This window comes from Electrona antarctica (assembly GCF_951216825.1).
Source record: "Electrona antarctica genome assembly, chromosome: 15".
Classification (NCBI taxonomy): domain Eukaryota; kingdom Metazoa; phylum Chordata; class Actinopteri; order Myctophiformes; family Myctophidae; genus Electrona; species Electrona antarctica.
In genome coordinates, this window is record NC_136796.1 from 21988329 (window position 1) to 22006241 (window position 17913).

General features: G+C 43.0%; 1 protein-coding gene across 1 annotated transcript in view; it reads right to left on the reverse strand.

Moving 5' to 3' along the window:
• The window catches only part of grin2da (glutamate receptor, ionotropic, N-methyl D-aspartate 2D, a), a 237271-nt gene that overhangs the window by 42892 nt on the left and 176466 nt on the right, over positions 1–17913 (reverse strand). The window contains exons 9-10 of the mRNA XM_079522009.1: positions 16774–16927; positions 4266–4391 (exon numbers count right to left, since the gene is read on the reverse strand). Of these exons, the coding sequence (XP_079378135.1) occupies positions 4266–4391; positions 16774–16927 (280 nt within the window). The remainder of the gene's footprint in view (positions 1–4265; positions 4392–16773; positions 16928–17913) is intronic.

Genomic DNA, 17913 nt, shown 5'->3' on the forward strand with positions numbered 1-17913 from the left:
CTATCAGCAGCATTTGACACAGTGAACCACCAGCTGCTCCTAGACACCCTAGCTGATCTAGGCATCGGTGGGACGGCACTAAAGTGGTTCTCCTCCTACCTCACCAACCGGACCTACCAGGTTTCTTGGAAAGGTTTGCTGTCATCCCCCCGAACCCTCCAAACTGGGGTCCCACAGGGATCTGTACTTGGTCTCCTCCTTTTCTCACTGTACTCTAAATCCCTTGGCACTATCATCTCTGCTCACAATATATCCTATCACTGCTATGTCGATGACACACAACTGTTTCTATCCTTCCCCCCCTATGCCACTCAGGTGGAAGAGCGCATCACTGCATGCCTGGCTGACATCTCACAGTGGATGTCTTCCAACCACCTCAAGCTGAACCCAGACAAGACTGAGCTTCTCTTCTTCCCAGCAAAGTCCTGCCCTATGCGGGAGCTAACTATTTCTGTAGACAACGCCCTGGTAACGTCTGTCCCAACAGCAAGGAACCTTGGTGTTGTCCTGGACCGTCAGCTCTCGTTCAAAACACACATCACAGCTGTCACTCGATCCTGTAGGTTCACACTCTATAACATACGACGAATTAGACTGTTCCTCATCCAGGAGTCAGCCCAGCTCCTAATCCAGACAACAGTCTTGTCAAAACTTGACTATTGTAACTCCCTCCTTACTGGCCTACCGGCATGTGCACTTAAGCCTCTCCAACTGATCCAAAATGCTGCAGCTCGCTTGGTCTTCAACCAGCCAAAATTCTCACATGTCTCCCCCCTTCTCCGCTCCCTCCATTGGCTCCCGGTCTCTGCCCGCACAGAATACAAAACTCTGATGCTGGCATTCAAAGCAACCAACCTTTTTTGTTCTTGCTTAATGTAAATCGCTCTGGATTAAGAGCGTCTGCTAAATGCCTAAATTGTAAATTGTAAATTGAGTTAGGTCGAGACGTGTGGAGTGGTGTAACGGATGTTTTAGGAAGGTTCTGACAGCTTCCCTGTGTGTTAGCTGATCTGAGTTAGCGGGAGGGGTTGGTTCACACAATAATCTATTAATGATGTACACACAACACGCCATCGCGGCATTGCGCCAGTATCTATGCAAGCCAGTGCACTAATATGTGACATGGGATAGGCTTTTTAACGTCCCAAGTCATGTTCAACCCATTTGAAGACACGTGGCCAGGGTTGATTTGCATAATTTGAGCTTTGCATGCATTCCCCCCCTGTCGCGACCACTTCTGTAATTGACAGACTAAGCAGTGGCTGTGAGAAGAGTTGGTTTGACTGACACACAGAGGACAAGAAAAGCGTCCGCTTTAAAGAGTTTTTGCTGTGCATATCCGCCTCCATTATGTCCTGCTGGAGAGATTCACAAGTATTATTATTATTATTATTATTATTATTATGTTTTATTTTTTTTACTTTACTGGAGTATTTCCGATATTCAATATGTGTACTTCTACTCCACTACATCAAGGCAAATATTATTGTACTTTTGCTCCACTACAATTATGTTAGTTACTAGTTACTATTTGTATTACTACAAAATTATTACAACATAATATGCATTAACCAGAATAATATGCATTAATCAGGCTTCAGGCTTATGAAATGTTTAAACATTTAGATTTTTTTTAAATGGGACATTTCTGCATAATGCGTAGCCTACTTTTTACATTTTTAGTACATTTTCATATACCAATACTTTTGTACTTTTACTCGTCAATTCAGAATACCAAACTTTTACTTTTACTTAAGTAAAAATGAGAGTACTTTTTCCAGTCTTTTATTTTTTTCTAACAAGAATGCATGTTACCCTGTTAAAAAACTGGTTAATAAACAAGAAGTTCCAGTTTATTAGGCTATTCTATTGTCAACATTTCACACAAGAAATAAATGAATACTAATAATTGAAGAGGGAGTGTTCCCAGCTGTCATGGCTAATCAAGTGTTATGCTTCTCCAGATTGGCACAAGGAATACATGAATAATCAAAATCAAAGAGTGTGTGTCTGTCTGTCATGGCCAATCAATGTCACGCTTCGCCCTGTCGTCCTGCAACCCCACCGCCACTCAGAGCTAGCTGCCATTTCGTCACCTTCGGGTAAAAATTTCAAATCTTTCTGTATTTTCTGTTTCTGTTTTTAGATGGTTATTCATTTGATCATTGTTTGTGAACTATCATGTCGATTCATTGTCATTGTCTATCTATTTATAAATGAAAGTAAAAGTGTCATATAAGTCCAATTGGGCTGGGCTTCCTTGGAAGCATGACGCTTAAATAAAGAAAATCAATCAATCATCAATCATCTTTCAAAAGCAGCAAAACAATTAATAAACTGAACATCTACAGCACAAGCTCACAACAATTAACACATTGCACCACGACACATTGTGAGCTTTTTAGATATGCTGTTTTCGTTACATACGTAGTATCAAAGACGACATTAAAAACAAAACAAAGATCAAAAGATGGAATACGGAGATACAAGTTTTCTGCGCCGACAGCGACGATATGTAGCGTGAGTGGAGTGTCAGTGTGTGACACAGACCTCTGCTAGTGGTGCTACTCTCGGCTACGGTACAGTACAGTAAGAGTGGAGTGTCAGTGTGTGAAACGGACCACTGCTAGTGGTGCTACGCTCGGCTACGGTACAGTACAGTAAGAGTGGAGTGTCAGTGTGTGAAACGGACCACTGCTAGTGGTGCTACTCTCGGCTACGGTACAGTACAGTAAGAGTGGAGTGTCAGTGTGTGAAACGGACCACTGCTAGTGGCGCTACGCTACAGTACAGCAGTGGTTCCCAAACGTTTTCATGTCTACGACCCCCACATTGACACTAATTAGCCCGCAGACTCCCATTTGAAAAGATATGCCAGGGACCTCCATAATAGAAGATTTTTAAGGCAGTGATTCTCAACCATGACATTTCAAGGACCCCCAGTTTGACATGCATTACAGACCCCCATTTAATGGCATTTCTATCTCTGAGACCCCCATTTATATTGTAAAATCAATGTTAATTTAACTGTGAGAGTGGACCAAATGGACCAAAAATGGAACCATACACTCTGAGTTACAGACCCATAAGGGTCCATTTGGTTCCAAACTATCATTTAGCTGGAACCCCTAGGGGTCCCCAGACCCCACATTGGGAACAACTGCTACTGTGCTACAGTACAGTAAGAGTGGAGTATCAGTGTGTGAAATGGATCACTGCTAGTGGCGCTACGCTACAGTACAGTAAGTTAGTTGATTGACGTGGGGGCACAGGGCCTCGTTCCAACGCTCACACAATCCCCTCGTTCCCACTGCGCTCATAACTCAAAACGACTTCTTCTCAGCGACATCTTGATTGATGTGGGTAGAGCGGGTCACGACTCACGTCGCTTAGTTTAACATGTGGGTGGGCACGATTTGCATAATTTCATCTGAAACCTAAGACAATTTTTACACCCCTTAACCCCCCACCCCCAAGCACATCATCTGCACACATAGCCATGGCAAGACTGACAGCTGGCCTGTATTAAGTGTGTGTGCGTGCGTGCGTGTGCACGTGCGTGCGCGTGAGAGTGCGTGCGCGTGAGAGTGCGTGCGCGTGAGAGTGTGTGCGCAAAGTTATAGAAAAAAGTGTTGGATTCACTCCAAGTAAGTGAAAGATGAAAGCTGACAGTTGGATGAAAATGCATCAAAATAAGGAATGCAAGGCATCGAGAGACTGTAATATAATATTAGACGTGTTAGGTGACGTGACATGGCAGACTGACAGGTGTGTTGAAACGAGGACTGACAGTTGTGTGGTGCTGACAGACAGACGCAACGCTGTCTCACAGACAAAAAGGAATATTTTGAGCTTTTGGGACAATTTTGACCGAACGTGAACATGTGCCTTGAAGGGGAGGCAAAAATAAAGACACAATATGACTTTCGGATGATTCTGTGCCTATATCTGGACATAACTCGGATGGCGCCGAGTCGGCTCAAAGTGGACTTCGCAACGCTCGCCACAGCGACTCGCTCGCCTAAACTCGCTCGGCGGTGCCTCCCATGGCTCAAGTCCGCCTGAGACGGTGCGTGTCCAACGTTTTAACCGATTTCTGACGGATCACCAAAAAAACGCTGAGAATTGGACTTCCGGAAGTCAAGGCACATGTTGATGTTCGGTCACTAAGTCACAATATGCCTTTTGGGGAGTGAGACAGTGTTGACGGATGCGCTGCTGGTGGTGTTCCGACATGCGTAGTGAGTTTCTTGGCTCCATCTTACTCTTGGCACTCTGCAGGCTGCGGTTGTATCCCACGGGGCTGAAGAACTCGAAGATGAAGACGGTGACGGCCACCACCGACAGGCACATGACGAACATCATCACCCACACCGCTGGGCTGTAGGGCTCTGGAACAGGACACACACACACACACACACACACACACACACACACACACACACACACACACACACACACACACACACACACACACACACACACACACACAGGTGTTATAGCAGCGGTTGTCAACCAGTGGTCCTTGAGGGGGTTCCAGGTGGTCCCCAGCTAAATGATGGAAAAGTTGATAACCAAATGGACCATTAGATCTTTGACTCTTGAGAGTGAACTCGCAAGAGTGAACTCTCAAGAGTTCAATGTTTGTTAAACAGCTGCATGAATTAATTAAGAAGCATACACGATTAGAGATGCAATACAGAATGGAATTGTGAACAAATCTTATCCATCGATAACAAAATATTTCTGAGAGGAAAATCACATCAAATGGTGGTCTGTGGCTCAAATGTCGAATAAATAATGGGCCTTGATATGAAATAGGTTGAAACCACTGGTGTATAGCATTCACACACACAAATACACAGCGGTGGGCTAATAAAAGTCAATTATTCTTTCATGTCAAAATTCAAGGACAGAAGATGTAACCCAGGTAAAGTAATGCGTCACTCTGCAAGTTTAACTAAAGTATTCCACGGTTCCACCTGTCCAAAGTTATGTATTTATACAGAAATAACCTTTTTCAATCATCCTATCCTTGTTGATATAACTCCCATTTTAGGTCAATGACATAACATTATGTAGTGACATAGTACTATAGAAATAGCAGCCAGACATTGACTGCTGGTAAAATACTGTTCTGTTTTGGTACGATTGGGTTTCACACCTGATTGTGCGAATACCGTGCGACTATCCCCTTCCCCGTGGCCCCCTTCTGCTCCACCTTAGGGCCCGGGGACCTGACGGCACTTTGTCTCATTAGTCAGGGACTTGTTGCTATTGTGGAGAAACAACTAACGTTAACAGCAGCCGATGTAGAGCTAATCAGCTCTTGTCATGGAGAAAGCGGGAACCCATCAACACCTCCACCTGTGCATTGCATCATTGCCAGCAAAAAAAAGTTGACATTCTGCTGAATTCAGCAGTTGCTGGTCCATATATATATTTTTTTCCATCCCAGTGAATGTTTACTCCTACCCTGCAACTACCCTGCTTCAAAGTTCAACAGTGATACCATACATGCACACACGCAAGCACTGCATGCACGCAATTACTGCACGCACAAACACACACGCAAGCACGAACGCACTCACACACAACCACGAACGTACGCACGCACTTTTTCTCTTGGGTCACAGAGAAGCAGGGGACACATTGACAGTTGTTAGCTTAGGCATTGTTTCTATGATTTATTCATTTATTTATCCATCAACTCACCTACACAGCTCAGTTGCCCAGAGGAATTTCAATGGGATATACTATACCGGCTATATCTTCGAAAGGTTGGAGAAATTAAGGCCATAGGAGCCATTAGCATCCCCAAGACGATAACAGACTCTAATTGGTGCATAATTGAAGACTTTAAAATCTGTAATTTTAACCTGCATTTAACCCATTAAGACCTGAGGCCGATTCTACAAAATGTCTAAATGTATATTTCTATATCAGTGTTGCTCAAACCTTTTCATGTCAAGGACCCTCAAAATCATATGCACTGTATTTGGCCATGGACGTCCATCTCAACATATTTTGTTCCAGGGAACCCCAGAAGCAAATATTTTAGTAAAATGCTTTAAAAGAATATTCAAAGGTGAGCACATATTTTCACGATTTTTCAAAAATTTCAGATGTGCAACTTGTAGCACGGCACAAAGTGGCACTATGAGCTTGTATGTCTGCTATTTTTGAATAGCCAAAGTATAACATGATGGTTTAAGTGGTTAAAATGACACAAATGCTTTTCCGGTTTTAATAAGTTAATCAGGGAAATTTGAGTGAGCACAGATGCTGTTCATAGGGACTCCTGGCTTCACACAATCACACATATGTCCTCCTGGGAGCTGTCCAGCTCTGCTGGAGCAGCTGGCACCGTGTGCTTAGACGAAGGTCATATAAATCAAGTGATTTTCACAACTTCTCACCTGTATTCATAGTGAAAATTGCTTTAATATCTACAAGCTCAGAAGGTGTCGCCTTGGGAAGTGTTATTAGGAGCTTGTAGATCCGCTATCTTGCGATTTAGTTTAGTCGCAGATAACTATGGAATCGCGCATTTCCTGTAAGTAAAAGTATTAGAAATTGAAAATACTCAAGTAAAGTACAAATACCTCAAAATGATACTTAAGTACAGTACTTAAATAAATGTGGGAAAAAGAAGAACTAACCAGGTGCTCAACGGAGATAGCAAAACATGATAATGATAAAAAGGTGCTCACACGGATCAAAAACGGGATCAAGACATAGATAAAAAGAGAGGAAGTAAAAAAATTAGGAATGCCTTTATTAATTTAAAAAGGCAACTGCCAACAGGCACCTGAGTGCCCATTGGGCTGTATTAACCAATGGGCACTCACGTGCCTCTGACACTGCTAATTATCTCATTGCAAAGCTGTGTTTCCTGTTGCTATATGTATATATGTAGTATGTTTGGTGTTGCCCTTCATTCTTGCCTTGATGAAGACCTTGTTGGTCGAAACATGTTGGCAGTTGCCTTTTTAATTTAATAAAGGTGTTCCTCATTTTCTTTTTTAACTTTGAGTGCCCGGATCCTCTCTTTTTATCTATGACTTAAATAAATGTAGGCTATTTAGTTACTTTCCACCACAGGTGGTTGTCATAAAACCCCAGTTCACCTGGCCTGCCTTGGAACACTGTCTGGGGAAGCACTGAGCTACATAAACCATAAAGCAGTGGTTCCCAAACCTTTTCATGTCAAGGACCCCCAAATTGACACTAATTGGCCCACGGACCCCCATTTGAAAAGATATGCCAGGGACCCCCATAAGTGAAGATTTGTACGGCTCTTCTTCTTCTCTTCTATACAGACCCCCATTTAATGGCATTTCTATCTCTGGGACCCCAGATTTATATTGTAAAATCAATGTTAAGGTTGGTGGTCTATCTATTGTGTTACAGCACAGATGTTTGTTTTTCTTTCATGTAATTTTCTTTCTGGTCACTGTTCTTTTAGTGAAAAACACGTATAGCCCTCATGCTTACAAGTACAAGTGGAAAAAGTGGCACTCCAAAGTAGTAGATAAGACTCAGATGCGTTCTCAATAAATAGAACAATGTGTATCTGAGCTTGTCTTGCATGTATTACTTTGGAGTGCCGCCTTTTCCACTTAGTTTTTGTTCTTTTTTTATTTAGTTGTATCTGTAGCCAAGCACCCAGCCGCCTCTACAGTTGTTCTTCTAACTTAGGTACTATTTTTAACATTCACCCATCAACAATTTTTATGCAAAGCACTTTGGGGCTGCCTTTTATGTATGACAGATGGTAGGAATAAAGTTATCATTATAGACATTCTACTTGGTGCTGCAGGGATCTAACCAGCCTCTCTAACCACTGCCAGTAGCAACAGCCATCTGCTGGACTATGCCCATAAGTAATACCGGTAGTTTCATTTTCTTCTTCTTTTATTTTGTATTTGTATTTCATTTTAGATAGCCTTCTACTTGTTTACAGTATTTTGTTTGGGTTGTTTTTGTCTCTGCCGGTTGCCCAGGTGGCCAATGTCCATAAATCGGGTGCAGTACTTAGTTTAGACCGTTTTTGGTATAGACTAGTCATTGGTTAGACCAGTCATTAGTCCTACAACTACAACCTATCTCAAACCCTCACCCTAAACCTAACCTCCCACGGGGCAGCACACATAAACCTAACCTTAACCCATGTCTAACCAATAAATGGTAAATGGTAAATGGTGCATTTATATAGCGCCTTTATCCAAGGCGCTTTACAGAGATTGTGCATTACATTCACCCATTCACACACACATTCATACTCCGATTGCGGCGGAAGCCATGCAAGGTACCAACCAGCACATCGGGAGCAATTTGGGGTTCAGTGTCTTGCCCAAGGACACTTCGACATGTAGCCAGGAGGAGCCGGGATTCGAACCGCCGACCCATGGATCATTGGACGACCTGCTCTACCTCTTGAGCGACAGTCGCCCCACACCCCAACCAATGACTAGTCTAAACTAATGCACCCCCATAAATCATTGCTTGGCGCCAACTTTATTGTTTGTTCCAAAGCAGTGGGAAATCATTTCCAGATATACCATAATCCCGTCTAAATCGCGTCAGCAGGTAAAACCCCGAACTGGGAAAAAGCATTAGGCCGTGTTTTGGTTTATTTACATAATTTACTTTACTGTTCGGTTTAAAATAGCCTTGGAGGATCAGCTTCATTAGGTATTGTGTGGTTTGCTGAAAACACATTTAATTATTATTTGTTTGTTTATCTCTCTCTCTCTCTCTCTCTCTCTCTCTCTCTGGATTCCTGGGAGAAGCATTGCACTATAATGCGAGGTAACGGCGCAGGGTGTTTTGAGAGCTGCTGTCGACATTGACTAGAGGATCTGTGGGGATATTTGTTGTGTGATTATGCATGCACCCCGCCAGCGAGACCTATAAGCTCTCACCTCAGTGCTTAGCAATATGATATTAAAGCACTAGCTGACATCCTGTGGTATATAAATAAATCATTTTCCTCAAAAAATGACTAAGGCCATTAGTTTAAGAAGGTGAGGATAAGCAGATCTTTACGCACACATGGAATGTATAAAACTGAAGGTGTAGTGAATGTGGTGGCCATGCTGCAGACTCTACCGTAAATAACCTTTTCATCCGCAGCACCACTGAGTTACTTTACAGCACATTTCATTGATCAGCACATGAACAGATTCACTGTATGTGGGGTGGAACTGTATGAGGCTTTTAAAATGGCTTTATTCGAAATAAACATTTCAAATAAAACAAAGATCTAGTCGAGGTCAACAGTAAGTTAGTAACATAGACGTATCAAGGACTCTTTTAGGGTATGGTTATTGTAATGATTGCAGGGTACTTTATTTGATTGGCATTGCACTGATTGTAACGGACACTTTATTTGTTCTGGGGTGGGATACGTGAGGACACTGTAAACTTGTGTTGTTGTAGTTTTCCTGCATAGTGCAGGCTAGTTGTATAGGTATACACTATTGTATACTGTTCTGTATTGACGCTGCTTCGTACTGTTATTCTTGCCTTATACGACAGATGTGAAAACTAATGTTCAGTCGGCCTCATAGTGGCACAACAGCCCACTTTACATTTCGCCTTATAGCTCTTGAACAAATCCAAATTTCACGCCATTTAGAATTTTCTTCAAAACACACTTTTTGCTCGTCCACCTACAGATTCTGTCCAAATCTCAATTTCCCCAGAATTGCACCTTTCCTGTACTACTTGGCCGACGGGCAAGTGCCTCTGAGACCAGACTGATTACGCCTCAAAATACATTCAGATCAATAACATGATCTATTAAATTGCATTACCCACACTGTACATACTTTGGTGTTCATATATTCGAACGGGTAAGGACTAGTTCTATAAATCAGTGTTGGGGAGACACACTTTACAGTTACACCTTACATTACATTACATTACATTACAGTCATTTAGCAGACGCTTTTATCCAAAGCGACTTACAATAAGTGTATTCAACATAGGTAGGGAACAAAAACTACTAATCACCTTACACATTGTTCTATTTTATCCTTCCTTCCTTCCTTCCTTCCTTCCTTCCTTCCTTCCTTCACCTGTGCCTCCTCTCCCCCAAAATCACCTGCCTGCCTCCCACACTTTATAGGAGGATCACCCTTCCGTCATAAACCTCTCTCCTATCTACACTCCCCCTTCCGCCCATCCCTAACCTTTTGCTTCTCTCCTCTCCAATACACACCCCATCTTTCCTTCCTTGTCTGTCAGATAGAACAGCCTTGGGGAGTTCCAACTTGTCGGCAGCCAACCATGACATGTTTCTGATAGTCTCGTAAATCTCTCCTGACAGATGGATATGTGTATTACAGTGGCTATAGAGACAATGGAACTGATATGTTCCCCTTATTAAGGTGGCTGTATGCGAAACCCGGAAAGCATCTGTCATTTTAGATTTTAACCACTTTAAAACTATTGTTTAATACTTTGACTATAGAGGCTATGCGCATATATAATTTGTGGCAAATCGAGTGGCAAAGTGAGTTTAATGTAGTTTAATGTTTTTTAATTCAATCAGATAGGACATTTCTGTTTGGATGCATGGGCTGTCAAGACCAGAAAGTAGTTTTTTGCCACTCAGTAGGCATTCCCGCATAACCTTTGGGCATGATGATGATGATCACGCGCATACCCTCTATTCAAAAATAGCAGACATGCAAGCACTATGAGCTTATCTGCTCTTTTTGAAAAATCATGAACATTTGAATGCCACAGACGAAAAACAGTCCACACTATTGATCCATAATGTATAAATGATAGATAAGGATTCAGCACAACGATGCCTTTTCGTGGAGGGGTCAGAATGAAATTTGGACTTAGACTGTTTTTTCGTCTGTGGTACTCATTTGTGTACACAATACATGAATATATGTTATTATTTTAAAGCAAACATTTTTAACTCAACTCTTTGCTTCTGGAGGTCCCTGGCACAAAATAGTTTTTGATGGGGGTTCACGGCCAAATACATATAATTTATGGCGGCCCACAAGTTTGAGAACCACTGATAGCAACACTGATTTTTAGAAAACCGTTGGGAAGACATTTTTAGAATCAGCCTCAGGTCTTAACACTCTAACCGCTAGCATTTATTGAAAAATTAGGATCTAATTCACGCCAGCATTTTTTCCAGTTGAGCTCTTATTTTGAAAAGCCACATTTCCGGTCCACCGGAAGTCCACATAACCTAGGAGCCTTGTTTACTAGATGAATCCAAACCGGGGCAATGGAGAGCTCCACATCGCCGGCTCTGTGCCGTCAAAGAAACGTTGTTTTGACAAAAAAATGCCATCTGGGACAAGGAATAGGAGATACAGGCGATTTAAAGAAGCGGATAGAATGGAGTATTATGGCGAGGTCGATCTAAGATGGGCGATCCATTGTCATGACAACAACAGCTAGCTACCCGATGCTAACGTAAGTAGCATTATGGCTTGATCAATCGAATGCACTATAAAAGCGCAATTGCCATTGATCTATACCAATGGCGTTAAGCGTAGTATCAAACAATAGGCTTCAATTGACCTAGATCTACGCCAATGGCGCGGAAGCTGTTAATGGGTTAAACAACAGTGCCCAGAAGAGGCTAAAAATACAAATGTTTAGAGCTCGATCCATATACTTTTTGTTTGTTTTCAAATGGAGAGTGATCTCGCCATTCCTTTTGTGGTTCTCCTTTCAAAGTCATTCTTTTTTTCCTGGGATGAAAGAGGCGAAGCAATCATAAGAAAATCTTTCATGAACAAAAAGTCCCGCACACTGCTCTTGTTCAGCAGCATCAGTTTGTATTCAATGTGACAAGTTTGAATGAAAACTGATGTTATCACTATCCAACGCACCAGCATCTGAACGATGTGGATGTGCGCATGTCTCTTTTGCATGAGATGAAAGAGGAAGATGGAGACGTGAGCTACAGAATAAAGGCTCGGATGACACTTGATCTAAGACCTACTGGGGACAGGTGACATTCCAGGAGGTGTTATGATGGACTGTTAATGACAGCCACAGAAAGTCAATTAAATTAGTGTATGTTTATTCCAACATCAGCACAGCAAATTGTAACGAGTGACTTTTCAATCACATGAGATCAGTGCAATCTCCCGTAGGACCAGAGTAACTGATGAAGAAATACATTGCACTGTGCAAGGTCGTCGAGGCTAGGGCAAGTGGTACGGCAAGTGCTGTGCGGGCTAAGATGGAGTCTGAAGAGGTGCATTTTCATACTACGGCGGAAGATTGGGAGTGAATCTGCAGTTATGATTGCAATGGGAAGTTAATTCCATAGTTTTGGAGCCAGAAGGGAGAAGAGTCTACAAATCTATCCGATTGGGTACATTTTGTTTCATTTGAGCTAAGGCTGCAACTTTATTTGATTACTCTATCAATTACCTTTTCGAATAATGAAATAATATTTTTTTAACTGTTAGATATCAATCAATGTTTTTTTATTGACTAAATTGACAAACGAGAGAAAGATCTATGCATCACAACACAATGTGAGTTTATAGATCTGTAATTTAGTTTTGCCATTTTTGAAAGTAAAACTGAATAGGTTAATTTAGATTAACTGTTGCAAGCTTAATGTGTGCATTATTTACATTAACACAGTGTTTACTTGAGTAAAAGTGCAAAAGTATTGGCATAAAAAATGTGTTAAAGTACCAAAAGTAGTCATTATGCATGCATAAATATTTTATGTTAAAACATAGTTGCTGTCAGGCAGAAACCTGCTACATATTCTAACTTGACCATACAAAATCACACAAAATCACAAGTAGCTGATCGACTACTATTTCACATACAGTAGCTTCACATAACTGTCTCTGTCGGGAAACAGAGACAAACCTCAAGCAGACTAAAACCTCTATATCTAATAACTCTGTATCCTCTATTAATCCCTGCCTTCTCTTTACACATGCTTCTCCTCTCTCTCTCTCTCTCTCTCTCTCTCTCTCTCTCTCTCTCTCTCTCTCTCTCTCTCTCTCTCTCTCTCTCTCTCTCTCTCTCTCTCTCTCTCTCTCTCTCTCTCTCTCTCTCTCTCTCTCTCTCTCTCTCTCTCTCTCTCTCTCTCTCTCTCTCTCTCTCTCTCTCTCTCTCTCTCTCTCTCTCTCTCTCTCTCTCTCATGTACCTTCAATTCAATTTGCTTGATTAGCACAGACATGCGATAAACAGCTTTGCCAAAGCGTTTCAGAACCTTTGGAAGGATAAAACGGCATTATGGAGTAACATGGAGTAATCACAATCTGCTCCATTTGTGTGAATGTGTGTGTGTGTGTGTGTGTGTGTGTGTGTGTGTGTGTGTGTGTGTGTGTGTGTGTCACATTACTTCGTTAATAACGGGATTGGTCTTTGTGTATTCAAGTGTCAAATTGTGAGGGTTACGTGTAGTATTATGTAGAAATTCAAGCAAGAACACTGGAGTTCTCAAACCAAGTGACTATAGAAATGTGAAACGTGCTAAAGATAATTATTTGTTAATTGCCTGGATTGTAGATTTAGACCAGTTGACAACAGTCAGTCAGTCAGTCAGTCAAAGAGTATCAGCTCATCAGGCCAGGGTACAAGAAGCAGCCTGCTGTGGATCCGACAGATTGCCAGGCACTTCCTCAAGGCCACTGTCAGCAATGACAAGCTGCACGAATGCATCCAGGGAGTGAGACAACAAGCTGTGCCTGAGCTGTGCTTGATCCGGGATTGCACTGCTGGAACAGACTTGCAGACATGTTGGAGCAATTATCTGCTGACCTACTCTACGGAGACTTGATCAGGACACTTGTCGACATGAACCACGGACTCATCATCAGTGATGGTCAGTTCGACCTTAATAAAACAGCTCACCTCTTGGTCTGACAGCAGTGAATGACTTGAGTCCATTTGACAGCAGGACACTACTCTCATGAAAGCGGAAGGCATTTTTATGTCAATGATGGATGAGCTGAATAAGCCTCCACTGTGCTGGGACGAATAAGTAAGCCTTGCAAAGCGGAGCCCATCTCCTGCTTCTGTAGCGTGAGGCAGCTTAATGTACAAGTACACCCCATGGGCATGATGCTAGTATGTCACAGGGACTTACCCCCAATCCAACCCTTGATGCTGAGTACCAAGCTGGGATGCATTGGGTACAATTTTCAGAGTCTTTCGTATGACTCAGCCGGAGATCCAACCCCAACCTCCCAGGCCCCATGTCTCAGGCCACTAAGCTGGTGGCTGGGACGAGTGGTTTAAGGAAACTAGAACAAAATAATTGTACTCCTCTGTACTCATACACAAGCAGTAACACATAAATAAACCTTGAACATTGATGTGTACTATCTGCAGGATTAAGCAAAGTACCTATAGTAGCAGATGAGAGTCCACTTGATTCAAGTTGAGCCGGTATCATGGAGTGTGGAATATAACACCATAAAAAGAATAGTAGCTCATTTGAATATAGAGAACAGAAGCTTTTTTTTTTTCCCTCACCCACGGGTTCTCCACTGAGACGTGGATCTAAGTCGGCGCAGGGAAATCATGCTTTTCAAGTAACAGACAAAAGCGATGGGAGAAAATCAAGGCCCATGGCATAATTGGGGATCATTTGGCAACACGGCGACGGCACAGGGTTATGCATGTAAAAGAAGGCGGTTGGCGAAAGCCACACTTTGATTGTGTGGTGCTGACAAGAGGTTTATCGCGAGGTCCCTCGTGTTCTCTGTGTTTGGCGTCTGCTTTTCATGTCCTTTTGTTGCAATGCCGAGCGCTTTGTTATGGGCTCTTGTTCTCATGAAGCGCATAGTGAGAGCCAATGCTAAATGATGTCAGTGATCTGACATGTTCACATCTTAAATGATTAATAAAGCAGGCTAACTAATTCTACCCCAATGCAATACATCTCAGAGGCAACTATTGTACTTATTACTCCACTACTATTAGTGTGGCTGGGTGTTTGTGCATGCGTGCGTGCGTGGGTGCACACATTTGTGGGAGAGTGGCTGTCTGCTTGCCTGCCCGCCAGCCCCCATGCATGGTCTCCTCCTTTTGTCCCTCTACACCAGTGGTTTTCAACCAGTAGTCCGGGGACCACCATTGGTCCTCCTTGGGGTTCCAGCCAGGCAGGGTCGTGCACAGTAATACATGAAAGGGGGCCCTAGCCCCTGCCGTTTAGACCGTCGGAGAAAAGTGCCCTCTCCGTCCTGAACTGAAATGTAGCAAATAATTCCCCTCTCGCCCCTCTCGCTCGCTGCCCCGCTACGCAAACTACACAGTAGTTGATTTTTCCACCCAATAGTAAAAGTAGAACGTCGTTTTGAGGGGGCCCACGACGGGCGGGCGTCGCTTTCTCCTCCCATCAGTTTGACGGGAGGAGGAAGCGACGGTCATCCATCGGAGGCCCCCTTAAACATGTCCAACGTGCGTTGACGTTACGTTGCTTAAAAACAACACACCACCGTTGGACATAAGGATAATATAATAAACACAAGACTTTGGGGCAAAACTTCATATTTACCCTGGTCTGTAACCAACAAAAGTGTGTTCTTACATGACATCCTCCATTTCACGATGTCAGCACTCTGTGAGTAATTGCTAATAATATGAAAGTTGTCTTCCTACATTCTGAACTGCAGGCAGCACAGTGATGATGCCCCATTGCGCCCACAGCTGCATTGTTGTCAATTAATCTGTCTTTAAAAAGTTCTAATATTAATATAGAATATTGGCATTGGCTCTTGTTGCACAAATGTTATGTGGAAAATGTAGCAACGTGGTCAACACTCAACAGCACTGTTTGCAAATGTAGTAGGCTACATTTAGTCACAAAGACAAAAATATGCTGCTGATGAATGTGCAACACACAATCAACCAAACAAGCTGAACACATGGCATTCGATCATTGATGCAGTTGAGTGCACACACAGCTGCTCACAAGTCACAAACGAAACTCAGGGATCAGGGACAGGGTGCCAGCCAAGTCTATGGACGGTTTGTTTAGGGCACTAAAAATAGTGAGGCAACTACAGTGGGCACATGAGTTTGTTCCTTTTTGAGGGGCACTAGCCCCTCCTACATACAGGTGTCTGGCACTGGCACCCCTAAATAAAACCCAAATGATGTGGTGTCGCGCCGCAAGTGCCCTCTTAAAGCTTCGGCCCCTGCCCCTCCAAATCCCTGTGCACGTCCCTGGTTCCAGGTGGTCCTCAACTAAATGAGAGTTGGTAATCAAATGGACCCTTATTAGATCTTTAACTCTTGAGCGCGTGAAATGAAACCAAATGGACCCATACGGGCCCATTGGGTTGCATTTTACACTCTCAAGAGTTAAAAGTATTGTTAAAGATCGGCATTACTTATTTTACAAGAAGTCTACCCAATTAGAGAATTTAGAACATTTGCCTGTTATCTCTCCTATGGTACCACATCAATCAGCAGCAACTTTGACCACAGGAAAAAAATCTCATCCAACGACAACATAAATATTCAAAGTGTTGTGTCTGAGAGGCTAAATCTCATCAAATGGTCGTCCGTGGCTCAAATGCCGAATACATAATGGTCCTTGATATGAAATGGGTTGAAAACCACTGTTCTACACCAATGGTGACGTGTTGCAAGTTTGAAGATCTATTTTCTCTGAATGTTCACCTGACATGCATGCCCAGAAAAGAGAAGCTAGCACCTTCATCTCAACTCAAGTCAACGTAACTCAACTCTATTTCATCTCTACTTGTGCCATGTCATTCCATGCCATGTCAACTCACCGAGGAAGGCAGAGGGCGACACAGTGCCGTTGCTACGGGACACCATGACACTGATGCCCGTCTCCACGAAGGGAACAGAGAACTCCACGACCTCCGACCTCTCTTCATTGATGGTGAGAGAACCAATGGCCATGTCCGCTCTGTTGTTCACCACCTGGAACACAAGGACTGGAGTTACTATGGCCATGTTGTTCACCACCTGGAACACACAGACTGGAGTTACTATCGCCATGTTGTTCACGACCTAGAAGACCAGGACTGGAGTTACTATGGCCATGTTGTTCACAACCTAGAAGACCAGGACTGGAGTTACTATGGCCATGTTGTTCACCACCTGGAACACACGGACTGGAGTTACTATGTGGCCATGTTGTTCACCACCTAGAAGACCAGGACTGGAGTTACTATGGCCATGTTGTTCACCACCTGGAAGACAAGGACTGGAGTTACTATGGCCATGTTGTTCATCCCCTAGAAGACCAGGACTGGAGTTACTATGGCCATGTTGTTCACCACCTCGAAGACCAGGACTGGAGTTACTATGGCCATGTTGTTCACCACCTGGAATATACAGACTGGAGTTACTATGGCCATGTTGTTCACCACCTAGAAGACCAGGACTGGAGTTACTATGGCCATGTTGTTCACCACCTAGAAGACCAGGACTGGAGTAACCATGGTCATGTTGTTCACCACCTAGAAGACCAGGACTGGAGTTAAGTCTCAGTTAGTTATCTAACAAAATTGAACCAAAGATTTTTACAGTGTAAAGAAAGAAAAAAGTAGAACTCGACACAGATTTTAAACACACACACACACACACACACACACACACGCACGCGCACACGCACACACTTTATCTACTTTATAGGCTTGAAAAGCATTATTTCAAACAGGTCTGCTGTCAGCGTCTGTGATGTTATGTGTTGTTCACCTTCCCTCGCCAGGAAGCGTTAACCCATTTAGACCTGGGGCAGATTCTACATGTCTAAATCAGTAGTTGAGACTTTTTTCATGCTGCGGACCCCCAAAAGGATAGGTATTTGGACGCGGACCACCCCCCAAATCAGGGACACCTCCAGTCAAGAAAAAAATACTAAATTACTTATTAAAGAATGTTCAAACACAGATTTACAAGCT